This window comes from Alosa pseudoharengus, unplaced genomic scaffold (assembly GCF_046254945.1).
Source record: "Alosa pseudoharengus isolate Yale_2024_CS ecotype anadromous, Long Island Sound unplaced genomic scaffold, YU_APseudo_1.1 YU_APseudo_1.1_scf_7, whole genome shotgun sequence".
In the NCBI taxonomy this organism is placed as follows: domain Eukaryota; kingdom Metazoa; phylum Chordata; class Actinopteri; order Clupeiformes; family Clupeidae; genus Alosa; species Alosa pseudoharengus.
This window is the reverse complement of record NW_027468859.1, coordinates 11,953,592-11,981,563: the sequence shown is the minus strand read 5'-3', so window position 1 is coordinate 11,981,563 and position 27,972 is coordinate 11,953,592. Positions and strand designations below refer to the sequence as shown.

At 42.7% G+C, this 27,972-nt stretch overlaps 2 protein-coding genes across 2 annotated transcripts; one reads left to right on the top strand and one right to left on the bottom strand.

Moving 5' to 3' along the window:
• Window positions 1–422: 422 nt before the first annotated feature.
• Window positions 423–16,256, top strand: nrbp1 (nuclear receptor binding protein 1). The gene is made up of 18 exons (XM_076273267.1): window positions 423–1,153; window positions 1,994–2,310; window positions 2,882–3,004; window positions 5,327–5,428; window positions 5,760–5,849; window positions 6,302–6,342; window positions 7,149–7,243; window positions 7,432–7,515; window positions 7,770–7,828; window positions 7,922–8,020; window positions 8,425–8,557; window positions 8,744–8,837; window positions 9,123–9,173; window positions 10,336–10,471; window positions 11,040–11,093; window positions 11,924–11,987; window positions 12,242–12,297; window positions 13,463–16,256. The coding sequence occupies exons 2-18, from the start codon at window positions 2,077–2,079 to the stop codon at window positions 13,556–13,558; spliced, it is 1,611 nt and encodes a 536-aa protein (XP_076129382.1). The 5' UTR covers window positions 423–1,153; window positions 1,994–2,076; the 3' UTR covers window positions 13,559–16,256.
• Window positions 16,257–16,580: 324 nt separating this feature from the next.
• LOC143110389 (macoilin) lies at window positions 16,581–26,012 on the bottom strand. Its single transcript, XM_076273266.1, has 11 exons — window positions 25,936–26,012; window positions 23,713–23,854; window positions 23,314–23,440; window positions 22,942–23,065; window positions 22,238–22,416; window positions 21,085–21,592; window positions 20,692–20,850; window positions 20,018–20,188; window positions 19,536–19,662; window positions 18,589–18,763; window positions 16,581–18,235 (listed from the first exon to the last, which is right to left on the bottom strand). Exons 1-11 carry the CDS (start codon window positions 26,010–26,012, stop codon window positions 18,042–18,044), a joined length of 1,983 nt encoding a protein of 660 aa, XP_076129381.1. The 3' UTR covers window positions 16,581–18,041.
• Window positions 26,013–27,972: the final 1,960 nt, after the last annotated feature.

The window sequence follows — 27,972 nt, the reverse complement described above, 5'->3', positions numbered from 1 at the left end:
TGTTACTGAGTGACTGCTTGGGGGAAGAAGCTGTCTGTGTCGGCTGGTTTTGGCAAGGGAAAGAGGTATAGCCTTCACGAAAACATTATTATTTATACATAATCAAATACACATAAAGAACACGTAAAAAGCGTTTCGTAGAGGACTGGATGGTGATGATGGGCCTACCGACCACGCTCTGAAATGTGCATTTCCCATAGGCATTTCCCCATACAATATCCAAGGGTTCAATGGGTTCAAGGGTTCAATGTCGCCCACTGTTGGACCAAAGGTGAAATTGCAAATACACTCCTCCCACATATTTTGACAAATATTTGCCCTAGCCAATCAAAACTGTAGTTACAAAATCTCCAAGTTTTGATTGGCTAAAATAATGTCAATCAATTCTAGCATTGGAGCACTGAAGACACCCTTCCAAAAGAACCCAGCAGTTCTTTCTTGTCATTTTGTGTCGCCATTAGCCACATAGTCCAAGTGCAAGTCAGGTTAAATCTGAATTTATTATTTTAAAAATAGCGATGTCGAAAGGCGAATTTATATGTTTAAAACTTTACAAATAAACGTGTACCAGTAATTAGTCGTTTTTAATGCACTGAGAAGAAGCTAACAGTATTAACGATTTAGCTAGCAAAGGTTAGCAAGGTGCTAACCGCTTGCCTCCTAACAGTAGCGGAACTAGCTGCTTGTACGAGTCAGCAAGCTAACTTGGTGCTGGTGCTGCAGACCCGGCTGCTTCGGTCACTGCCCGGCTGTGATATAACTTGGTTATACTCGTGCATTTGCATTCAGTAGAAGAACCCGTAGTTTGGATTTTAAGTTAACTTTCGATAAAGTTGCAAGCTTGCTAGCTAACATTGGCAATGGTAGTTGGCTTGCTTGGCAAGTTTCTTTGCTTAGAGTAGTTTAGTGGGCAAGCTAGTCTGCCAGCCAAACACATTAGCCAACAGCAAGCAACGTGGCCTGAATATCAAATAAAAGCTCGTGGATTGACAGAGTATTCTAAAAGTAATACGTAGCTCCCAGCCTGTTATTTGACCAGTTTGGATAAAATCGTGCCTGTGTTGGATTTTTGTTGATGGTGGACTACTCCGAATGTTAAGAAGACTTTTCGTTTCCGGCGGAGCTGGCTTGACACCGCTCATCTTCAACTAAGGTAAGTTAGTACATTGTTGCTGATTTAGTGTGTAAGGTGCATTGTTATGGCGACAGGTTATCATGACACCGTGTCCCGTGTGATTGTTTTTGCACGCTACATTGATGGCTTGTAGGCTTTTTGTGCTGGGGGTTACATTGCTACGCAGTCGAGTTGGCACGCAGGCCTTAGCATGAGTGTGCAGTGAGGGGAGGAACCCTGGAAGGATTTCGGGATAGCAGCAACATCATTAGCCCAAATAACGTACCTCTCGCGGACTAGTGATGGTCCACAAACATATCAGTGCCGACCAGTTTTCTCACATTGTCGGTGTTAATTAAACGATGTAACAACGTGTAATTTCTTTAGCTACCTGTCGCCAACCAACCTTACTATATCTCTTGTTGGCCAACTCACTAATGGTGTTAGCTTGCTAACGTTAGCTTGCAAATTAACTAGCGTTAGTGGAACTTCAGTTTGGGATTAACGTAACGTTAACGTTACCCCTTTTTGGGCAAGCTGTTATTGCTCTTTTGAGTCAGAACTTTCCCGTGTCAAGTTAACGTTAAAAAACAGTTTATAGACTGGTAAGTTGGCTATCTCCAACAGCTGGTAGCGCGAGTTTACTGGCAGGTTTTCTAGGCTTTAAATTCTCTTAACTTGATTTAACGTTAACATGATCAAATGTCTGGCTACCTGTGTTGTGGTGACACGATGTAGGCATGTTATTATACTTTCGATGAGTCATTGTCTCTTTCCTAGAATCCCTTCAAATGCGTATTGAAGCGAGATTGCCTTAACGTTACCTTTTAAATGGTGTCAAATTGTTAACTGTACATTGGCATTTGTATTCATTTGCAGTTCTCTGCCACCCACCCGTGGTGAGAGTGTGCAGGACTTGACTTGGATATTTGAATTTCTGAGTGGAGTTCGGACAGAGCACTATGTCCGAGGGTGAGGGAAAACCCACGCAGGGCACTGCCCCAGCATCAGCGCTGGACACCAAGCCCGAGTCCGTGGCCTCTGTCCCCAGCGCCAGTCAGGTCTCGCCCCCGGTCTCCACGGTGAATCAGGGTCCACCTGCAGCTGCCACAGAAGACGAGGAAGAGGAGAGTGAGGATGAATCTGAGATCCTGGAGGAAAGCCCCTGTGGCCGCTGGCAAAAGCGCAGGGAGGAGGTAAGACCAAAAACAGAATTCAGAGCTACCAGGAAACCCTTGATGTATATAAGTATATATACTCTTTTGATCCCGTGAGGGAAATTTGGTCTCTGCATTTATCCCAATACGTGAATTAGTGAAACACACTCAGCACACAGTGATGTCACCCAGTCAAAATGTACTGAAAGTGTGTTGAGTAGGGATATGTTATGGTCTCTGCTTGGATGGAAACTAGCTGAAGCACAGGGCTGTTAAAAGGTATGTAGTGATATTGAGTTTCAGTCTAAACAATAGATGCATGGAGGAGCTCAGCTGCAAAAACAATGATATAACACCTGTTCTGAATGTGCAGTAGTTTACTTGATGGCAACAGTGCAGTTCAGCAGTCAGTGATTGCTAGTACAAGAATGACAAACAATCGCAGGTAGCGTTTTATACCAATCATAGCATCATCTGAAAATGTTATAGGGCACCTGGAATGTCATTCATGTATTAGTCACAGATGTGAGTCAGTGCCCACATGGCACAGGTGAGCATCAGGGCAGCTGCCACACCCACTCCCACTCAACGCTTGCTCCTCTGTGTGCAGGTGAATCAGCGCAACGTTCCTGGCATTGACAACGCCTACCTGGCTATGGACACTGAAGAGGGCGTGGAGGTGGTATGGAATGAGGTCATGTTTTCCGAGAGGAAGAACTTCAAACTGCAGGAGGTACACTTCAGCACCTCATGCAAGAATGTCAGCTGTTTTCTGATGCTCATGGTGTTTATCCTTAGCCTGCAAAATCCAATCCCTGGTAATCTAGAAAGATTAAGGGTCTGGCCACGAATAATGAAAATGGCCAAACTCAAGGGGCGCCACCAAGCATGCATTTGAAAATCTCACTGCACGCAATTGGATCACACTACAACCAATGTTTACTGACTGATTCCAGACTTCGACACAATTGGATAACACTACGACCAATGTTACTGACTGATTTGTTGCAGCGCTGTCGTCATCTGTTTAGCTCGCCTCATGGCCCGCCTATATCAGATACAGCGATGTGATTGGTTCCTCGCGATGCAAGGGGTAAAAGTATCGTGCATTATTACTTATTGCCAGAGTGTCTCGCAGAGACAATTAAATTGTGCTTTCGCGAGACCTCTTGATTTCCAGGGTAGTTTATCCTCTTTCTGTATCCAATTACTGTGTTCACCTTGGATTTATGGTAAACAAGGTTCATTTGATCCGATCTGACTGTGACAAGCCTGTGATGCTGTGGGTTTCCGTAATTAGAAGTCGAAGATGAATCCTAACTTTGACAAATTAGATGCGATATGCATCAGAGTAGATGGTGTTCTTCAGCACCATGTGTTGTACAGATATTTCATACTGTACTGTTCCTCTGAAGTCATAAGTTTAAGCTGCCAAGCAGGCTTTGTGATTAATCATGGCGTAAGACACCAACCCTCATGACAGCAAACAAAAAGCAACAATAGCTGAAAGCCTGGTGTTGATTCAAGTCCATGGCTTGTTTAGATTATCTGCCTTTGAGAAATGGTGTGTGTTCAGCTTGACTGTGCTCAGCCTGTTTAGAAATGCTATTTGTTTTAGAGCAGCCTAACTGTGTCACCTATTCAACTATAGATTCCATAGTTCATAGAGGCCAAGTCTTAATTAAGTTAATCAAATTTCTGCTCAGAAATGTCTTATGCACAGACCACCGAAGTAAACACTGAAAGTTTCACTGAAAGCTTGACCCCCTTATGGGTTAATCATTTTTCTGTAATACCTCATTTCCTTTTTGAGTTTGATGCTTAGCATTGATCAGCAGCTCAGTGCATCCGCATTAGCTGGCTTTCCCCTCCGGCCGGAAATCTCTTTACTGAGAGTGCAGTTAGACCTGTTGCTGCCAAAGCCTTTAGGTAGCTGGGTTTCCTTTGGAAGGGGAGCGGGGGTTGCAGGGTTGTGAAAAAAACACTCTTGCAGCAGCAACAACAAAAACTATTGTGCTTGGTTGCATAATGTTTCCCACCCCAAGATCCTGATGTCAAAAATCCTAAGTGGCTTTCACTCTTCTGTTCTCTAATTGGCTTGCAGTGATCATGTCCGCCAGGCTCGAATAGCCCAATATATCGCTTTTGATTTCCTCTGAGAGCGGCACTGGGACCATGTGTGGATTTCCTGTTTATTGTTAGGTGGCGGCGGTCTGGAAAGTATGCGTTTAATGTGCCATGTCCGTAACACATTCTCTCGACATGACACATTTGATCGCGGCCCGGTGGAGCTCAGCGCTGCGAGCAGGACTGTGGTTCGATTTGAGCGAGAACAAGAGAGACCAAACTGCACCAGTCTGTGTCTGCACCTGTGTTGCTTTAGGTGAAAGAATCTCTTTGGTGATTGCAACTGTAATATCACCACATAACTGTGACGATATTTCCTCCCCGCTGGCCTAGAATGCCAGGAATGGGGAATATGCCCCATCAGTAGTTGCCTGTCCTCAGGGGAAGAGAACATCACTTTTGTCAAAAAGAAGATTAGTAGGTTTGGTTGGTAGTAGGTCTTTTATGTCCCTGAACCCTGTGACCTTTTGCTGCTGTCACACGGACGTGTTGGGGAAAGCTCAGGTTGTCCAAAGTACACGTGCTGTTTTCTTAAGGCCCCTGTTGATTAGGAGAGTCTCCAGACCAAGGGACGGGCAATGTGTGAAGGGTTTCCGCGTTTCAGCCAACCTTCTCTGTGCCTTCCCCTGAATCTGCTCATTGAGTGAAAGAGAATACAAAGAATACAAAGCCACAGATAAGGACACAGATGGTTCCTCTTTAAATTTGGGCCATGTCATGAACCCGTCTTTTCTGTTTACCGAGTCCTGAGTTCTGCCTTTCACTTCCCCACGTCTTGCTCTTCTGCTTCCTCTCATTCCCCATCTTTCTCTATGATCTACGCTTCTCTATTGTTGTCTTTTCTTTTCTTTTGTCTGTTCTCTCCATCTTCTTTACTCTGTCTTACTGACATACATCTACTATGTCCCTTCCCTCTTCTGTCTTATAGGAGAAAGTGAAAGCGGTGTTTGACAACCTGATCCAGCTGGAGCATCTGAATATCGTAAAGTTCCACAAGTACTGGGCTGATGTGAAGGAGAACCGAGCTCGGGTGAGCACCCCCACCCCCCCACCACCCCCACTTAAACCCAGCCCTGCCTGCCAGCTCCGCTCTCATGGCAACACTCCCTGTCTTAAGCATGCCCAAGAGCTGTGGTGCAATATCACACTTGATGTTTTGATCAGGTGTTTGTGTGAAAGAGAGAGTGTATGTTTGCGTTCATAACGTGTGTGAGGGGATGGGTGTGTGTGTGTGTGGGTTATTGTGAGCATGTGAGTGTGCATGTTTGTATGAGTTTTGTCCCAAAAGAGAGTTATGGAGATCAGTGGAATAATGAGGCCCTGTGTTCTCCCCATTCCCCTCCACTGCACCCTCCCCACAGGTCATCTTCATCACAGAGTACATGTCCTCAGGGAGCCTCAAACAGTTCCTCAAGAAGACCAAGAAGAATCACAAGACCATGAACGAGAAGGTGACGAAACTGTTTGTCTAGCCTCCCTCCCTTTTCCCTTTGCTTGCCCTCCAGACGTTTTTCTGCGAGCATGCATGCCTAGTTTTCCAACTGAAGTCTAAAAACGGAACCTCCTGGGTCCAACCCAAATAGAGCCAATGTCGGGAGAGTCCTCCCCTCATCTGTGCTGACCTAACACCCGTGTGATAAATGAGTGCCGTCTTCTGCCTCATGTGCTCTGTCTCCACAGACCTGCATCTCTGTTTGATTTACCTCTGGCTGGCCCACAGAAGAGTGTAGTTTCCACCTTTCGTATGAGATATAAATAAGCTACTCAGGCCATTCTGAGAATAGAAACTGTTTATGGGTGCACTGTTGGGAGTGATGTATTAGATTGTTATTCTGTTGCTCGACTTGCTGGCCTTATGAGGGTGTGTGTGCTCATGTTTGTTTGTCTGTGCTTGGCTCGTCAGGCCTGGAAGCGGTGGTGCACCCAAATCCTGTCTGCCCTCAGGTTGGTACACACACACACACACACACCATGCATCATGCACCTGCTTTAAGGCTCAGCAAGGATTCTGCCCCCTCTCATAAAAAACACAATATTGGCATATTTTCAACCATACAAATGAAGACACTTGTGTTCTAACTATTGTGGTGCATCTTAGTCAATAAGGACTGTTGAATAAACACTCGCCACTACACCTTTATGAGGATTTTTATAGGACATATGTAAGGGATAATGTATAGAACTCCGGTCATTATTGGGAAAATAAGTCCCGACAGGGCGAACCGGACCCCGACGCGCAGCGGAGACCGTAAACCCTGAAGGGACTTATTTTCCCAATAATGACCGGCGTTCTATACATTATTCCGCTTATTACAAGGCTACTTGCCAAAACGAATTGCCCACGATATGACTTTAGCCTACATAGCCTAGCCTATTTGTTACCGTTCATCGTGGCATTTGCTGAAACAAATAGTTCGCAACAACACGCTGAACTTGAATCAAACATTCTTTAGAACACAGCTGATCAACCGTCTGCTTTCACTTTTGAATGAAGTTCCAGTCCTTGCGTAAGGATATGAAATACCGGAATTAGAAGCACAAACTCTGTTGCCATTGACAGTGGTCATTATTTTTTTCAGAGGTCCTTTCCCAAGAAATAATGACCGCTAGAACTTTGGGAAATCCCATTCAAGTCAATGGAGCGTTCTACTTGCCTTGTGAAGAGCCGTGTAAAAAACATATATATATATCGTTCCATATATTGCATGTTTAAAATGTATGGAGGTTGCCTAATGCCTCTCTCTCTGCAGTTACCTGCACTCATGTGACCCTCCCATTATCCATGGCAACTTGACCTGTGACACCATCTTCATCCAGCACAACGGTCTCATTAAGATCGGATCAGGTGCGTACCCCTGAGCCTGCTGGTCCACACACTGCCAAACGTGTGTGTGGTCTGAGCTCTCCTTGGCACGCTGTTCCCGTGTCCGAGCTTTGTCTTTGTGGCTAATCCTTTTTCCTCCCTGTCCCTCTACCCCCCTTCCACCCCCCCCCCCCCCCGGCCACCCTTCTCCACTGCTCTTGTTTCTGCAGTGGCCCCTGACACAATCAACAACCATGTGAAGACATGTCGAGAGGAGCAGAAGAGCTTGCATTTCTTTGCTCCAGAATATGGAGGTGAGGGCTCAAACAACAGCAGTTTGTGTTCCCATAATAGATACTCATTTACCATCATCTGTCAAGATTATGTAATGTGTCAACACACCATGTGCTCTTAACTAAAGGAGTGTTCAGTTGAAATTATTAGATTTATTATTAGTAGACTACTAGTTATCAGATCACAGGGATTCATGATGATTTTTACTTTCTTATATTGATGAGTTCAGATGTAAATTCATTTCCCCTTCTCCTTTTGTCTCCTCCTTGTTTAGCGGTTGCTGATGTCACCACAGCTGTCGACATCTATTCCTTTGGAATGTGCGCCTTAGAGGTGAGTGACACACTAGCCCATGATGTAAATAGCAATCGGGTCATTCTGATTGGCCAATTTGACCCCTGTGGATGTTTCCTTTCCCCACTACAGATGGCTGTGCTGGAGATCCAAAGCAACGGGGAGTCGTCTTACGTCTCGCAAGACGCCATCAACAGTGCCATTCAGTCCTTGGAGGACCCACTGCAACGGGTGAGGGAGTCTGTGTGTTTGTGTGTTTGGCTGCAGAGGGCAAGGCTTTTCTTTCATGGGTGTGGAGACAAGGAATGTAGTATAAAGGCCTATCTTCCATGTGGAAGGTTATGAAGGCTCATGTTCACATGCTTATGGTCACAAACAGAAGAGGTGTGTGTAGCCACTTCATCTAGAAATACAGAGATCAAATTTACTTCTAAGGTGCACATAACGGAATAAACTTCTGCTGCTGTTGGACACTCCTTTTAAAATCAATTTGGATCTTGTTATGATCCTACTTGTAAATGCAAAAGAAAAGAACTTCAAACGCACACATTTTTGTGAGAGAGAGGGAGAATATGGGTCTTGTGTGTGTGTGTGTCTGGTGCTAACTGCTGGGCTTCATGTGTTGTGTTGTGTAGGAATTCATCCAGAAGTGTCTGGAGATGGACCCTGCTAAGAGGCCTACAGCACGCGAGCTGCTCTTCCATCAGGCTCTGTTCGAGGTGCCTCTGCTGAAGCTGCTCGCCGCACACTGCATCGTCAGCCACCAACGTGAGTCAGCCAGCCACCAAGTCACAATCAAACACACTCCTGTTCAGCCAATCACAGAACAGCAGTCCCTGCCAAGTAGTTGTTGTTCCTGTTGCTGCTGCTGCTGCTGCTGTTTGTAAGTTGTCTGTAGAAATGGGAATATTTCTGATTCTGTGTACTGAAAACCTTTTCTGCTTCCTCACACAGACATGATCCCTGAGAACGCTTTAGAGGAGATGACCAAGAACATGGACCTTAACCTGGTCATTGTGGAGAGCAGTCCTTTATCTGTCCAGTTAAAGTATGTGTGTTGCAGTCGCTACTTGACTTGTGATATTTTGTATGTAGACATTGGAACCATATATTGTTCGTGTTTATGTACCATATCAGTGTACACCACATTTGGAATTGGCAGCCATAACCCTGAAAGGTGTAGGTTTCGAACATTCTAACATAAGATTCCGTTCCGCAACAATTGAAGGTTCTAAAATTCTATGTTGAATTCAATGAACCCAGATATTCTTTAGAACGTTCATTTTTCGCAACATACCTTTAAGGGTTTAACGTCTGTCTGTTGTGTTCTCAGGCTTTCCCAGTTTCCTGCCTTGGAGTTGGATAAGTTCCTGGAAGATGTGAGGTAGGAACCACTCCCACGTTTGCTTTTCTGTTAAAGCATATTTTTGCTTCACTGATAATAGGCATACAGCATGTGGAATGTCTAGTTTAGCATTGGAGAATGTCAATTAACTTTTGCTTGAAGTAGCGAAGTTTTCACTGTATTACCGTGAACTAGCCTGACGAGCCAGACCCACATTAAAATGTAGGGTCTGGGCACTCACCGTTCGCAGTGCTTAGTCTGAGGGCACACGATAATCGGTTGTCTTTCAAATTCTCTCTGCATGCAATAGGACAGCGCTATGAGTCCCATGCGTTTCCCACCAGCGGAGCTTTGGCTAGTTCAAACTTTTGCCAACTTAATAAAAGCTTAACTCGTGTCACACTGTTCGCCAACAGCAACATTATCTTATTTGTTTTCAAGTAGCAGGGAATTCAAGCCAAACCTTTGCAACTCTGCCATCAATCATTATGTTAAGCCCGCCTAACGACTCTATACACGATTTGATTGGCCTGATAGAAGTTTAATTTTTCGAGCCCACAAGCCAACGGAGAGTTGCTAGACTAGCCCTGGCAGCAAATGTAATTTGCTGCCGCTAGGGTGGGTCTAGATTTCTAGGCTAACTGCTTACTGTATTGTGAAGTTGAAATGACTTGTCGCTTTGTGACAGACTTTCAAATTAGCGTGCGGATAAAAGCACAAAGAGCAAATATGTGATTTTATGCTTTTTGTATATTTACACTGCCCTTCAAGCTGGGGCTCACAGTGTGTGGTCCCACTTTGTACCACGGTTGCCACACTGGTATTGCATTAGTTAACTGATACCGTGTCCATGTTTTAATCCCTAAAACGGACTTGTTAAATTACTTCTGGACTAGTGGAAATTGTATCAGCTATTTAACACAACCGAAGTATAAGTGGGATAATGGACTTCATAGAAAATAATGCACTTCCACTTTGTGGCTGCTCTACCCACCTTAAACATGCATTATGTTTTGCTACCCGAGCCCAGTTTGGTCAGTTTTTTCACACCGGCCTCCAGTGTGGCATGAACATAATAGAATTTCATGTTTGTAAGTGATCAAGTTGGCGATATGTTTACGTTAGTGACGAGGCAGCAGTGAGGTGGGTGGAACTAACCTGTCTAACTTGCCCTCCCGCCTGCCTCTGCCGCGTGCCACAGGAATGGCATCTACCCTCTGACGGCGTTCGGAGTGCCCTGCCCTCAGCAGCCCCAACAAGAGACAGTCAAGTCCCCCATCGTACCCCCGTCGGTCAAGACCCCAACGCCCGAGCCTGCCGAGCTGGAGACCAGAAAGGTCAGCACAGAACAATCCTCACTAGACAGAGATCACACAGACTTTTTTTTTGTTTCATTGTCAGTTTTCATTTGCTGTTCTCTGTGAGGTCTGATCCTCTAGCCTCTAGTAGGAAAAACCCTTCTTCTAGCCAAGAAGCACGGTGTAGATGATGATGGTGGCAGTTTTAGTTTGAATGAACACTTAATGCTGTCAAGAAGTGTCTGGTATATTGTTATTACAAAGATGCACACCAGAAAAAAAAATGATGTCTGCACATCCCACACTTCAACCATGATGGCAACTGTAGTGAGAGTAAGGAAAGCACACTGAAACAGTGTGAACCAGTGTTTACACAGAGACCAGGCCAATGCAGTTTTGTTTGGGCACAACCATTCTCTGTTTTATTTTATTTCTTTGTGTTATGCTTAGAGGCGCCAGGCTATTTACTGAACTATTTGACAAACAACCAGGTCCTGTGGACTTCTTTGTCATGATCACAACAGGCCCAGGAGAATGTAATCATGAGATGTTGCATGTTGGAAATACCCTACGAAGAGAATGCTGATGATTCTATTTCTCTCTACAGGTCCTCCAGATGCAGTGCAATATTGAGCCAGTGGAGGAAGGAGCCAAGCATCATGTAAGAGCCTGGCTTTGCATATGTCCCTGTTTTCTAAAGCTCCACTTTCCTGTTTACTCATTATCTATGGTGTGCATACTCATGCTCATGCTCAGAAGCTGTGCTTCTGGTTGTGTCCTTGCATAAGTGCAGCAGGAGAAATTGTGCTAGTCTGTAATTATAGTCCAGATGGTCTGTGTGTGTATGCATTCAGAGTTGTTATGCAGAGTTGATTCAAACACAATGTATTTATGGAAGAACATGGTTGGTCCATTTTGTGCTAGCTTGCATGAGCGAGAATATTATTTGAAACGTTGTAGATAATATTGTCCACAATAGAGATAGTGCTCAACAAAGATAAGAGAAAGTTAAAGAACAAGCTAACTAGTTTACACAAAAACGCTTCAAGTTTTTATTGTAATACCATATGCAACGAGGAGACTACAATTTGTATTGAAATACCATATGCAACGAGGCCACTCATGTCATAATTTGGACCGATTGAAAAAGAAATGGCCGCAGGTCAAACCTGAACCTGGGTCCCAGTGGGCACTTGGACCCGTACATGGTATGGGCGCTGTAGCCTGTTGCGCCACATCGTCCCCCAAGAAAGGCTTGCTTTAAAGTGTCTTAAAGTACCACTTGTCTCTGGTACAGCTGAAAACCTTCTGTGTCATCACAGGGTATGACAGATTTGGGTTAGAATGGCGATACCTGCACTGTTTTAAGAAAGCAGTCAGTTTTTCCATACACATCATCACAGTTTACTCCCCCATGCTGCAAATGAATGGGATGATGTTCTGCATCATGGCTGTTATTTTAATACCAGATTGTTTTTTTTTCCTTCACAGTTGACCCTGTTGCTAAAACTGGAGGACAAGCTGAACAGGCATTTAAGTTGTGACTTATTACCACGTATGTGCAATTCTCTTCTTTCTCTGCACGTCTCATATTTGTGGCGAGACAATTATTGATGTGATTTGGCTCTCAGAAATCACACACCCATAGTTACCATAGAAACTGAGTTTAATGCTTACCCACAGTGACAAGGTTTGTACTTGTATTTGATATTTCAAAGAAGCCAAAGTATGTGGGAGAGATCCTGCTGGGGTGTTTTGGAGTTGGTGTGTGTGTTGTAAGATTTTGTACTTTTTTTCTGTCTCTTACAGATGAAAATGTGCAGGAGCTCGCTGTGGAGTTGGTTCAGCTTGGCTTCATTAGTGAGGTAAGGCATGGACACACGCACGCACGCACGCACACACGCACACACACATACACTAACTTTCCATACTTCATGGATGATACTCTTGCGCAATCCTGGTTCTCAAAGTGTGGGCCGGGCCCCACTAGTGGGGAATAGAGACATGTCAGATGGGGCACAAGGAACAGGAGGAAATAATAATTAAAAGAATTGTGCCTATCTTTAATTATGCCTTTGTTTTTTGACAAGGAAGATCATACATTCAAAACAAAATAGCCACACACAAACATAAGTCATAAACAGACAAACCTGTGAATTAAAATAACATCCGATCCAACGGACTGAGACGGGTAACTTGGAACCAAAATGGCGAAAAATTTTTTTAACGTTACCATTTTGCCGGGTTGAATGGTCAAGTGGGGCTTGAAAATTCCCCACCTCCAAAGGGGGGAATGACAGAAAAAGTCAGACAGGCATCTCTCTCACAGTACCTTTTTTAGTAGTAGTTTTAACAATTGTTTATTCCAAAAGACATCTATTTAAACACAGAGATCTCATTCCATGTGGTGTGTACAGTCCTAAGTGAGATGAGCTAGAATGCCTGCGTCTGGCCTGGTCTCTTTACATGCTATTTACTAGTGACCCAGAGCTGAGTCATCTCTATGGATGTGGTGCCAGTTAGAGAGTGGGTTACACAGCTGTAGGACAACGACACCCCTCCACCCCTGCTCTCATCACCACACCACAATGCTTGGGCTGATTACATGCTATTTACTGATCAGGCGTGAAGGGTGAACAATCCTTACTAATTGCCTGAAAAGCATCCTCGTTTTTTTTTTTGTCAAATGCCGCGTCATACAATCTGCCCAGTTGTTTAAAACATTTCTCTTTTCTTTTTCTCTGTTTTCCCCCTTTTCTTTCCGTGCTCTCCGCTTTAAATAACCACCATTAAACATGCCAATGTTTACCCACCCTGGGAAACTTTGCATCTCGGCTTTTGCCTCCAAACACCCCCACCCTACCCTCTACACACACACGCACACGCACACACACACACACACACACACACACACACACACACACACTACTACTTTCCCTCTTGCTTCTCCTCACTTGCTCTCTGCTCCTCCTTGACTTTTCTTTGATCTTTCTATACTTCTTTTCTTTCTCTCTGCCTGTCTCTCTGCAGGGGGATCAGTTGCGTCTCGCCTCCGTGCTGGAAGAAGCCTTCAGTAAATTCTACAGTCGCAACGGCTCCCTGAACCCCGTCACTGTGTCCTCGTAGCAGAAGGGGCCTGTTAAAGACGCCCAGCTGCCCACCCTCCCTTCCCGTCGCCCTAGTCCACCTATCCTCCATGAGCCCTTCCAATATCGCCTCTCGCTGCAAGCCTCCAGCCCACCCAGGAGGAAGGACACCGGCATGCTCCATCGCCCCATTGGATTATGGGAGAAATTGCTTTGCAGGGGGGGGGGGCTTCAGGGGTGGAGGAAGCCACTCGTCGTGTGTGTGTGTTTACACCCCACCCCCGTGAGTGCATGACACCCCCGCCCATGATGGCATGATGTCTTTCTGCGGCTGTAGATAAGGACAGGGAAGAGAAGGGAAAGGAGAGGAGGAGGGGGGGGGGGGGGGGTTTGGGTCCTTTTATACGTTTGTTATATATCAGTCAGTGTAGCTGTCCGCTTCTCTGTTTTAAAAGAAGAAAGCACCTTGGTTCTTATTTAAAGTCAGTATTACTTATTGCTCTTTTTTGGACTCATGTTTTTTGACTTCTGATATCTTATGGGAATAGATTTTTCTTTTTGCAGAGTTGCTTTGAGTTGTGGGTTGCGTGCACCATGCAAATCGCTCTCAAGTCCGCTCTCTCACTGTCGGTAACCGTGTGTGCATGGTGTCAAAAATGAACCAAGTAGTGATCAATCTGCAGTCCACTTCTCACACTCGTTCCCTACCTGATTCTGCAATGAGGAGTCAGTGTTGTTACTATTTTTGTTTTATTTCTTCCTTACATAATGCCCTATCAGAGAGGCTTAATTACCCTTCTTTTGGTGGGGGCTAAAAAAAAGAAATTCCTGTGGTTGTAATCATGATGCGTTCATTTCAACTGAGCCAAGACTGTGAACGGGAGAGGAGGAAAGAGAAATGCTGAGATAAAGGCGGTTTATTTATCTATGTAGTCATCATAAGTGTTTTTTTTTTTTTCACTTTTTAGCACTATGTGGCTGTTTGTATTTGATTTGTTTGTATTTTTTTCTAATGTTATGCTATCTGTTACCGTATAACGTTTCATCTAAGTACAGTTTGAGCACAAGACCTGACTTGTTCCCCCTATAAAGCAGGTTTTCTTAGTGTGACCTTTCTTTTGTCGGCAAGTTTACACCTTGCGTGTTTCTGTGCCTTCTAAGATTTAAAAAAACAGCCACCACTATCCTAATTCTACATTCTCAACTGACTTATTAGCAACCATCTTGAAATTTATGCAAAAACGCGTTGACATCTGCCATCCACCTTAGGGCCTCTGAGTAGCCAGTACCTTATATGAAAAAAAAAGGTTTTCTATCTATAACAAACATGCATGCATATAGTACATTTACCTTTGATTTCACAGATTGGTTAATAAAAAATAGCCTCTTCCAAGTTGAACTAGTGGCAGGTACAATGTTTTCTTGTGACTGGAAAGAGGCCTTTTGTTTGCTCTTGGTTCTCAGACAGATAAAGGTGTTGGTTGTGGGTTGCAAGTGTCATGCATGCCCCAGTCACTGGGCGTTATGTGATATCAACTGACGTCTTATTGAAGGCTTCCACAATAACACCCTGGCTTCATAGGCTGCAAGACATGCTCTTTGCTGGAAGATCCAACTAGCTGCTAGTCTGCACTACTGTACTCTGTAATTGTTAAGTGGATATTTTACTGTTGAATGCCCTTAAAGGATAGAGGGTTTACCTTCAAATTAACATTTCCGCTCACCTGGTTTGCTGGTAGGAATTAGCTTTTATATTTCTGTGGAAAAACAGAGCAGTTGACTAGTAGAATGGCCAGGCTGTTCATTTCTGTATTTTACCATCGGGAAGTAGTCCAGGTGTTTTGAAATAGGATGGATGAATAACAAAAATCTTCCAAATTATTAATCTTAATGGACTAAAATTATTTCAGTGACTGTGGGGATCAGCCCAGAACTTCAACTAGTAGGCTAATGTCCTAACATATTCCCCTCAGATGATGCAATCAAACATTTTCTGCCTTTAAGTAATGGGCTGTGAAATTGAAAACTGTAATATTTCATCCTAATGAACTTGTCTAGTTACCGTGTAACCAGTGAAAAAAATGGTCTGCCACACACAAAACACTGGCTTCAGAAGAAGTTTATGTCTGGAGACCATGAAATGCTTTTCCTAGATTTGTTCTTTGTGGCCAGGAGTCCAGGAGAAGACCTGGAGGTCATTGTCCATTGTTATCAAACGGAAATGAGCTGACCAGTCTACAAGTGAGCCTCTTGCTCCATTTTGTGGAAAGGGCAACCTGAGGGGTTTCAAATGTTGGAAGAGTTTGTAGAAGCCAGTGTTCCTTTCAGGTGAAATGCCTCGACATAAGAAGGTACTGGGTGTGTTTTTCTTCAGTTTCATGAAATGTTTTTACCTGTTTAAACCAAAATGCACAAGATCAATTTGTTAGGCCCTATTGATACACAAGCCAACGGTTCCTTGCACATAAGGAGGAAGGCGACAGACAGAGTTTTAACCAAAACCCACATGGGTTCCCTCAAACCTGAATGAACACGCACATAGGATTCATGAGAGCATCCTGTAGATCTGCAGTCCCCTATGATCAGATTGGTCAAGGAGCTCTTGTCAACCTACATCACGCTGGGCATAGCTTCAAAACTGCATTTGTAAACCGTTCTTTTTTTCATTTTTTTTTTCAATTGAACTATTTTTTCTTGAAATAAATGTGACACTTAGAGCACTTCCATTATTCACTTTGGCAAGTGTGTGTGTGTGTGTGTTGTTTTTTTTTCCTGGGGTAGAGATTAGAGAATTAGGCCAAATTGCATAGCCTAAGCAATTCAGTTTTTTTGGACATTATGGGTATCTGAATCAGATGATAAACCAGTGATTATTAGTGCTTCATCTCTAGACCTTTATTCATTGAGAATCCTGTGAGCATGGCCAACGTGCACTTGTGAGAAGGCCCCGTCATTACAATACTCTTCATTTACTGCAGTAGGTATATTAAACCATTCAATCATTTGACTGAAGACTGCACCTTGTTTTCAGGTAAATCAAACGAATTGGTGAACAATTGCAGTAGAATCCAAATACCTTTTTATTTAATTTAAAAATGTCAGAGAAAAGGGAAAGCCCTTGTTCTAATGTTTAATTTACTGCAAACATTAGATCACAAATTAATTTTCTCCAAACCTTTTGTAAGGTTACACAAATTTTCATGCTGACAACACACAAAAGACTTATAAAATTAAATCAATATTCAATTATTCCTTTTTGAGAAAAATACACCAAGGCTAAAAATACTGTTCTCGTAGAAAACACCCTGTAAACACTAAAAACAAACAAGTTCTTAAAAAAGAAACTTGGGCACGTCAGAAAAGATTTCTATAAACAAATAGACGTGGACCTTCAATTACAGTGAATTAATAGAAAAAAAAGACTACAAAACAGCACAGAGCACTTCAATCAAAACACTTCACTGTATTACATAAAATTATTGGGCTGTAGTTCTTAGAATTAATTGAGAATAGGCACAAAAAATTACAGGCAGTGTGAGTACCTCAAAAGTACCTCAAACTTGTCTGGGAGGAGATGGAGAGATTGACACGTTGTATTAAACATTTCTTCCATCCTCTAAAATGTCCCCAGGCAAGTATACACTGTCACTGACATGTTTGAGGGCCCCTGTCAAACCCAGAGCTTCATAAATTATCCTGAAATGACCCCTCTGATCTGACATTTAAAAAAAATCACTTCAATACAGCAGTGTAAAACATATTTTTTTTTCAACATTACTGGACCTTAACCTTGTCCTTCTGTAAGATTAGTTCCTCACTGACTGGCTAAATATAAAATAATAAACAAAATATTAATTATCTTCCTGGAATTTGGTTCTGCATCATTCTTTGATCTATTAATATTATATGTAGAGCCCAAGTGATCAAGCAATCAGCTTCCTTAACAGTTGCCAGTTGCTTGTTTGTGTTCCTTTTTCAGGTTCTTTGCCTAATGGCCTTTTGTACACCACCACTTAGAACATGTGACAATTTTGAATATATTGCCACTCTTACGATTAGCCAGGATTTTTTTGCTGTTGACAGTTGATTCTTGACGCTGTCAAAAAATGGCTGAGCACCAAGAACGTCATCATAACAAGGGCAGCAAAATGGCCGCATAGAAGAGTCCATTGTAAATATTCACTTGCGTTAGTGGTTGTTTCACTCTCTTAAAATGGAGTGAATATTTCTTTTCTTCTGGCAAGGAAATATACCATAGACCAGTCCACAGCATGTTTTCAACCAGCAGCTGGGTACAAGAGACCTACTTGGTTCTGGCCCAAAGGTTCTGTCTGCCTGTGCAGAGCTGCAAAAAAAACCAACAGCATAAACCCTTTGATGAGGTTTTGGATCAGAATACAGTAGATCCATCTGTTGCAGGCCAAAAATGGCATTTTGGCACCTCATTTCTGGTCAGGTGAAATAAACACAGTTTTTGCAGATTGGGAAAACTGAAGGCCGCAGGGTATCATGGAGTTGGTCCCTCACTTCTTAAGACACTGGTACATGAGGGCACGTGGATTTAGCACATAGCGCTCGCTGTTGAGGAACTTGGTGATGTACTGCGGAACAGCTGGAGGCCGAGGGGTCACGTAGGACATGGATGGGGACACAGCCATCACCTCAGCAATCCTCTGCTTCATCTCCCGAATTTCCTGGTCCTGTTTACGCAGTTTACCTACAGGACGGAATCAATGTAACCTAATATTCATACCATTTTTCACCTCAGTGTCTAGGTTGCATACACCTGGATACAGAAGTATTAAATAAACTTTGTCTTTAAAAAATCAGTATAATGTGTTATTTCAATTAAACAGGCATCATACTAATGTATGGATATTTCTAACCCATGGAATACGAAGCTCCTATGAGTCTATTTGTCTGTGAGATTTTTAAGTGTATGTCTGTGAAACCAAGTTACATTTCCACATGAACAGGCAATAAACATTATATTTTAGTCTATCTGCCATTACAATAATTTACTTCTACTGAAGTGTAAGTCAGAGAGAGAGAGAAAAATGGAAAAGGAACCTTGAGCTATCTCCAGCTGTCTGCGAGCGTCTCCTAGTGCAGAGAAGAGGTCCAGCTTGATGCGCGTTTCTGCACTCAGGTTGTATTCCAGATGCTGCGCCTTGTCCTGAAGAGAGGAGAGGGCTGACAGCAGAGTGTCCATCTCCTTCTCTACGCCCCTGTACTTCTGTAGCGACTACAAATGAGGTGACACAGGAAAGAGTTTCAAAAATTAGGGTAGGCACATGATTTCCAATCTTGCATCATATATATGGTATCTATATGTTGTTGAAGCACATGCAGTGGTGTTTATTGTTTCCAAAATGTTCTGTTAATTTGAACTCTGAAAGCTCCAAACTGATAGAGGAAAACAAAATGAATTTGCACAGCCAGCCATTCAAGAAACAATGAAAGCCATATTGGATCATAGCAGCCAAATTTAAAAGCTGGTGAGTGGTTTTGGAAACAACACTGTTAATACAACCAGCAATAACTTAGATTTATTCTGAAGCTATACAGTGTTTTGTGAAGGGCTTGGCTTGTATCATGATGTGATTCATGATATTATGATATTTTCATTATGAACTTATTTGCAAAACCAAGAAAAACACCACCATAAATGGAAAAACACACAGCACAACAACAACAAAATGTGTATAACCCCAAAATGCAACAGACAAAAAAATGACAACAGACTCAACATCGATCACAGCACTGCTTCAGATTCCACCTCAACCAACATCAAACAGGCAACACACTGAATGCTGATACCACAGACAATACATGTGTTCATCATGACATCCAGAGACAAATGGATTCACCACAACAACATCCAGAAAGACTGCCACAAAGTCGCCACACACTCCGAGCAAATAGTTCTCACATGGACATACACTGAGACTACATGTAGTACACAACACCAGCACTGCAGACTGGACACTAGCTTGTTCGTAGGGTTTGTTCTTTACCTCCACTTCTTTCTCTAGTGCTAGCACTTGGCCCTCTTTGCCTTGACACTCCAGCTGCAGTTGCTTGTACTCTGTCTCTAGATCTTTCACTTTTTTCCTCAACATTAGTGTTTCTGTTTGCTCCTGCCTGGTAGACAGAGAGAATAAGCAGTGTGAGTAGACAGGAGGTGGGGTGGGTGTGGGGATGGGGCTGTTATGAAGGGTATAGGCTGTGGGGAGAGGGGGCGGGGGTAAAATGTAGGAGAGGGAGTTTTGTCCTGCACACAAATAAAGAGAAATGATATTACCCTCAAAAATCTTGTTTACTGTAATGGTAAAGACTCGAGAGAGAAAATATAAAGGCTGCAAAATAAGATGGCAGCTTAAAATAAAGTCTGTGCTATGCCAAAGAGGAACAGCAAATCTTTCCATGTACATTTTTCCTCAGAAGTTCTCACCGAACTATTGTTCAAACAAATAAAATACGGTAGCTTGTGGCACACCTGTTTGGAGCGCCTCGGAGCAAGATGGCGGCCTCGTCCAGCTTCTGTGCCTGTAACTCGGCCAGCTGTTTCTCCAGAGCCACCCGTGCCTCCGTCTCAGCCCGCGCCTTCTTCTCCAGGACCGCGCTGGCCTGTCTGTCCCTCTGCTTGGTCTTGGCCAGGCACAGGATTCTACACACGCACACGCACACGCACACGCACACGCACACGCACACACACACACACACACACACACACGCACACAAACACACACACGCACACAAACACACAGAAAGTATGGAAATTATTTAGTTTGACGTACATGGAGTTTTTGTCGCAGGTAGATATTTTGCTTTATTTAGAATATCAACAAGTGACAGATGAAATTAAATGATAATTTGACAACTGGGGCCCTTATTTGAATGCTGAGCAAATTCAAAAGTGTAAAGTTTAACTAAGGCCTGCTTAATAACTGCAAAATCTATTACAAATTTAAAGGAGAATTCCGGCGATTTTTCACATAGTTTCTTGAGGTCACTGAGTAGTCGGACGAAAAAAACTAAAACAATCGGTTCTACCTAGCCAGCTACAGTGCTACACAGAGATCTATGTGAAAAATCGCCGGAATTCTCCTTTAATACCATGAGAGAGATCCTAAGCACCAACAGCGGTGGGTCAGCGAGGGGGTTGCTCACTTGCTCTGCAGCAGCTCGTTGGTTTGCCGCAGCACGGTGACTTCGGGCCTCAGGCTGCGCTCACTGTTGGTCAGGTTGCAGACGTGGCTGCGCAGCTCCTGTTCCGTCTGCTGGCTCGCCTGCAGCTCCCCTTTCAGACGCCGCAATTCCTGTTCCAACCTGGAGGAGGTGATTTGCACATAAATGAACAATAGATAGATAGATAGATAGATAGATAGATAGATAGATAGATAGATAGATAAACAGTTCATATTACATTACAGAAAAAAGGACATTATAGTAAATAATATAGACAAGTATAACAAACGCCAGACATCTTCCTTGTTTGCATTTTGTTTGGATGTGTACTGGTGTATTGACAAGTAAGGAGTGATGTTTGATGAAGTTCCTTACTTTGTGATTTGTTCTGCATGATGGTTTGCGATTGCTGGTGGAGGTGCGTTTCCCTTCTCCGCTAAATTCCGGTTTGGGCTGATCGTCGTTTTATTGGCGTTCCTCTGCCTCTTCTCTGTCTTCCCACTAGGTGGCGCCGCCGTGACGGGGGCCTTGCGCGCTTTGGGCGGGGAGCTCTTGGATGCCTTGGTAGCTGCCTTGGGCCCCTGCTCCTCCTGAGGTAGTGGCTGGGAGGGCCCTGAGGGCTCGGGCGCGGGTGCCCCACCTGAGAGCGAGTTGCAGGGCTCGCGGGCTTGGCAAGAGTCACGTGGGTCGTTGCCACGTGACTTGACCCCTGTGGGGCCTGAGTTCAGTTCTCTGGGGGGAACCTCCTCCAGGTCCCCCTCTGTCCTCCTCTCCGCCTGTGGGATCTGCAGGTAGTCTCCTGTCGACCCCTCATCTGATGCAGAGGCTGCGGTCGGACACTGATACTGGACAGACTCCGCTTTGGGTCTCCACTTAGCATCTGCTAATCCAGATATCATAACAGTCATTATTCTATCATTCTATATCAGAACAGCAATGGCATTAGTATACAGTAATATGACGATACAAACTATTTTTGTTTTTGAACAAAAGGATCTATAGATACCAGATAAAATGTGTAAGAACATAAAATGAGTGAATTACAAAGGCCGTAAATGACATTTACACACACAAACAAGCACCACAATAAAAAGGTATGTAACTTAGAACAGTGCTTAAATTGCAGAGTACTGAAGCACAGGTTTGAGCGAGATATTTAAAAGAAGCAACACGGATTATTTTCCAACATACATCAACAAAGCCTTACAATAAAAGCAAAGGTCGCCATTCTGTAATTTAAAGTTCCTTCTCCTGTAGATTTTAGGTCCATAAACTCTGATTGTTAACAGCCCAACCAACTGAAATGTAGCATAAAGTGCCCAATATAATTGTGTGATATACAGTATAATGTGTGATCAAGCGATGAATTTAAAATAGCCACCACGCAAACTGCTAATAGAGGTCTGGTGGTGAGCATGAGCGTCGCGGCTCTTTGCTCTCTAGTTAGGTGTATTGTGTGTCTTTTGTTGTTTGTTCTGCTTACAATGACAATAAAGTCTTTCTAATTCTAATTCTGTTATCGCCTTACTTTCTCTGGTCTCGGGTGCACACTTAGGGTAGAGGTGCAGGCCTGGAGGTAGGGATTGTTGCAGGAGGTGCATGTGGAAGTCATTGTTGGTCTGCACTGTTTTCTGGGTGCGTATCTTAAAGATGCTGGAGAAATAGCATGTTACATCGAAGCCCAGGTACACCACTGGATAGCCAATACTGAAAAAGGGAGAACACAATAATTTTGTTTTAATGACAATATAATTCACTTTCTCATCCAAAATACATGTATGGCAAAAAAAATCTAAGTATTTTGTCACTATTCATACAGGACACAGAGGAGCGATGGGAAGCGAATTGGAGAGAGACTTGGTGGGATCAGAAAGCGATCACAGGTCAGATTCAACAATGTGATATGGACGCTGGAGACACTTGTGCCACAACTTGTGCCAAAAACATTTTTTTTCATCTTATTATGTATGTATGTGATGATGTGCATCAGTAATGCAACATCTGAGTCATTTTGCTCTCCTTATTTATGGTGTGTCTATCACTATCACTACATTAAAGACATTACAAGTCTCTCTCTCTCTCTTCTACCACAGCAATGAAGCCTTTCATTTGTACAGACTTGTATTGGAATCACTTGGTTTGAGGTTGTGTGTTTACAGCCAGCCCTGAACTGTGGGGAGAGAGGAGGAGGAGGGGGGAGGGGAACAGCAGTGTGCGCCGAACCCAACCTACCAGTGCGCGGCGAAGATGTGCGATAAATTAGCGTGGGAGTTCTTCTGGTCTTTGAGCCGGAGCGAAGCCTCCGTGTAGACCAGCAGGATCCACAGAGATGCAGTGGACATGCAGATGCCCTTTTCTGAGACACACAAAATGGTTGGTTTGTTATGGTAATCATTTTCTGTGTTAATTAACTGACAAGAAACAACACAACCTCACCTTGCAAACAGGCAATCACTGGAATGTCAATTAAAGCAACTATATCACATTAATATGGGCTGAATATACAATTGTAAGAACTACAGCAAGAATTGTTGTGGTAACTCCAAGAAAATATTTGAATCTGCATAATTAATTGGCCATACAAATACTGATATTCAACCTTACCTGTATGCCAAATGTAGTTAAATAGAACATAGGTGCTTGCTGCTAAAAACAGCCAGTGCAGAGGTACAAAAATCAAGCAGAAGATATCGAGGGTAAATGCTGCACACACAAACACCATGCATATGACCTAAACAAAAAGAAACAACAATAAATGTGTAGCCATTAATGACGATGCACAGCAATCAGATTCTGCTATTTAAAAAAACAACCAACGAAAGGCCTATTAGAGAGCAAGCAGCGGTTGACTGATCACATTTAGACCATTAAGACCAACATATAGCCTATTATAAATACATTTATTCATTGATTGTTGATTATTATTATCACACAGATTGACAAAATGAATTCCAGGCAGTGAGTTGTTGATCTATGTAGGCATGAAGGGACTACTGTACTTACCAGGCCGTGGCAGTGGAAGGTAGTGTAGACACTACCGAAGAATAGCCAGCATGGCCACAGGTACTCCAAGCGGAACTCCAAAATAAAGTCTGCTAGCAATACCAGTGTCCATACTATCATGAACTTCAGGACTGTGTACGCACTGGGGAAGAGAAAATCTCATGATAAAGTTACCAAACAAAGAGCCAATAAGCCTATAATATAATATAATATAATATAATATAATATAATATAAAACAAACATTTGGATATGTTTCACTGATGGCAGATTTATAGTTGTACCAAGCATAATGGATGTCATGAAGGAGCAATGAAGGCATAATGTTTGATAGTCAGCCACAGCTTGATCCTTTGTCTCTTTTGCTGATGAAAATGTAAACAAAGGCAATAGGCTAAATGCCCTGCAGGAAACACGATGCACGAAATGCACAGGGGTATTGTGCAACACTTTTGATCAGACAGAATTACATCAGATTTACTTTCAGAATTACATCACTGTTGTGTCTGAGAATGAATGTGATGTTATTTGTGTAAGAAAAATAGGCATATTGCATCTTAAACTGCAATGCTGTGCAAAATGGCAAGAAAAAGAAAAGAAAGCAAATCAAATAAACAATTGGTAGAGGTCTATGCTTAAGTCATTTTTATTAAAGCTGCAATAGGCCTATAAGATTTAAGGCAATATAATGTTTTGTTGTCAAAATATAAATAGCCTAGGCTATACTCCTGAACATAGGCTACCGCAGTTTTAGAATGATGCTAAAAGGATATTATGCATGCTTGTCTTTGAGGTAGGCTATTTGAATGAAATTGTTTTCATGTTTTGGTAGGCTACCTAGCAAATGTAAACAACTGACAAGGACGTCTGTGATGCTGGGCACCGTTGCCAGTATGCAGAATGACATCATTGTTGTAGCCTAAGTGGAGGACCTCTTTTGACAACAATGGCTTAAAATATAGCACCTTAAAAGATTCAAGACGGCTATTCACTAGACACTATGAACCTAAACCAAAACACAGGAAGGAACTTAAGTCTAGAGGGACACCGTGAATAAAACGCGTTTTTATCATAAAATGTTTAGTGGATTATCAATTTAATGAAAACTAGGCTACAGCCTACTGTCCCCAGAACATACATTTTTGCACCCAGTAAATTGTCTGAAAAATCTTTCTTTCCAGACCTATAGATTTCGCTCCTTTTGTTCTAAGTAGCCTTTGTTCTCTCTGTGTCTCTATACCCGATATCTCCCTCTCTCCTCCATATCATTAGACTACATCGCCTGCTTTTTTTGTTTGGTAACCATGACAACTTTCCTCCGCTCCTCAGTACCACAGCAAAACAGAATCTTTGCATTGTAGGCCTATTACCAGAGAAAATGGATGATGGAACGGTCATGTTTAGAATACCCCCGAAATGCTGACAAGGTAATGGGACCTAGCCTATAGCCTATGTTATGAATGATATATGGATAGGCTAATAAAAAACGATATCACTGCAACCGGGGTTTATTTTGTCGCTCTGTAGCCTAATAATATTGCATAACCTTGTTCTCCAACCCATATTATTGATTAAGCGATGTAGTGAATTATTGCTCTTAGAAAACATCCAGTAGGTTAGTCTAAGCTTCTGTATGCATAAATCTTTGCAACTTATCGTCCCAGTAGACTTTGCTTTGTTACGCTGCTCCAAATCATCCAATTGTCTTGTGGTCTAGACAACCTGTCTGAAGGATGCTCTCAGTAAATGCCGCCCTATTAATGTAGGCTAGCTTATGGACCTACACACTGTGTGAAAGGTTCATATAATAGGTTAATAGAAATAATAATAATAATAATAATAATAATAATAATAATAATACGTTAAATTATATAGCCTAACACGTGGTAAAGACCAGGTTATGTCTTTATAATGTTATCATTGTAGCCCCCATAGCTAGGAACGAAATCGATCTGTAATTTGCTACAATCAATGAAGTCACTTTGGACATTCAATTCAATTCCAGTTGAACACAATGTATTCTGAAAACAATATCGTATTTTAAGCTCTGTGAGCAATACTTTGCACGAATAATTGTGCATATAGCCTTCTCAGCTACATTCACTGTAAACTGTAGGTTAAATCGCGATAAATTGCCGCCCAGGTGAGAGTAAAGGAGAGACACATACACAAAGCCAGCAACAACAAAAGCAACGGCATCCGGGGGATGCGTCACCTCTCACTACCTTTCCGATATCCTTTCTGTCATTTTGAGCTTTTTCATTTTCCGAAGCCTGGTGGCGTCTGCGCAGCGTTTCTTCATAGTATGCTATGGCTTGTTCTCCTTTTGCACCGTGAGCGTCCGTAAACAAGAGATGACCGTGATATGGAAAAAAATAAACAGTGGTCACAGATGGCCCTATAGGGGCGACGACAAGCTGATATTATGTTGTCTCTTTGTGTATGAATGAAAGTACAGCTTGTAAGCCTTACTGCGCATGCGCAAGGAGGACCTCACAGTAGCCTACAACGACTTGAAAGCGCGCACCTACTGAGCGCGTCCATAAAGGCTACATGTAATTATGTAAAATCTGTCTCATACGATGTTCCCATATTCTCGTCTCATACAAGCGATCTGTCAACACAGCTTGCTTAACTGAATTACATCTTAACGAAAACAGACAGCTCTTCTCAGATACATTTCAATTTCAAAATTGGCACGCCTCCCCAAAACACCTGTTGGTAAAGGGCATTTTCCAGCCTGCAAGGCCGTTCAGAAGTTGCACTGGTGAAGTGAACTGAATATCTTATATCAATAGAGAGCCTAATTTTCACGGATGAATCCGCTTAGGTTATTATTTTATCGGACTGGTCTACTGGCCAGCGTAAGAATAGTGTCTAGTTATTCCATACGCATAGACATTGTAAACAGCGCGCACTTTTAAGCAATTATTTGATCGACAAATAAAAACAGACATATATATTGCCCGTACTGTTGTTGTGGTCAGCAGGCCAACGAAAACAATGTTTTCCAGGTGCAACAGCACAGTGCCACCCACAGAGGTCATAGTTACTGTAGGCTAATGTAACCACTATTGCTATGCCGCAAATGAGGATGGGTTGAGATGTCCCCTTGAGACCACCATACAAAAAATGTGGTCATCCTAGGCCCTACGGTTCTCGAGACATTCGTAGAAAACTGACACAAATTTGACACAAAATTACTTTAGGGAAAAACAATCCGGAAGGAAAAAAAAACTGACTAAACCTATAGGCCTATGACCATTACGCTAGCGTAGGTCATAATTAGTCTGGACATTTGGGACGGTATAACGCTTTAGAGAGCAAGGCAAACTAGTCTGAAACGGGTTCTCTCTGTTGCTCTTTACCATATGGAGGATACCCCTGCCAAGGTGGTTTATGTAGGTATGCTGCCAACAGGGGAATTACGCACATCCTTATCAGATAGGCAACAACAAGGTCTGAAGAGTAGGCCTACATCCAAATCAAAGCTTTTGTTTCTGATAAGTGAACTTAAAATTGGCCTACTTGTAAAGTGCCTGTTCAGATACACTCCCTCACCGCTAGCTGTGGATAAACCATGAGTTCACACAAGGCCTTCACGAGTGGGCTACTGTAGCACGTCTGCATTGTCTGCAAGAAAAAGTTTTTCGTCAGATGGGCTAATGATCACACACCTCCCCCTTCAGCAACATGCTGATATGTTGTTGAATAATTGTTTATGTTTCTCTTGTTGTGATCTGTTGAAGGTGCCTGGATTTTTGTCAAAGGGCAGTATGTTCAGACCATGTTCATATTTGCACTAGAATTTTACTTATTTTGTGATGCTCTTACATTTCAAAACAAAACAAAAAAAATATATATATACTTTTTTGGAAAGCTTAGGCTGTGTACAAGTCTCATAACTGCAGCTGTGCCCTGACCTTGGCCAAGGTTTTTAAAGATTTACATATATATAAATATATAAACGATAATGATTGCCCACATTTTTTTCCCATGTATGAAACGTGATTAATTGGTCTTCTCTTATGATTATATAAATGGAGATCTGGACAACCTACTTAACAAGTGAGGTCACCTTTCATTCTGAACAGTGTTATCACTGGTAAACATGCCATATCTTGTTAAACAAGTTTAATTCTGGCTCTAATGCAATTCAATATCAGTAATTGTTGTTTAATGTTAAAATAATAAGGTGACTTAGGGTATCTACAGCCTGCCTTGGTATCATTTTGTAGTAGTCGTCAAGCTAAACAGCAGAA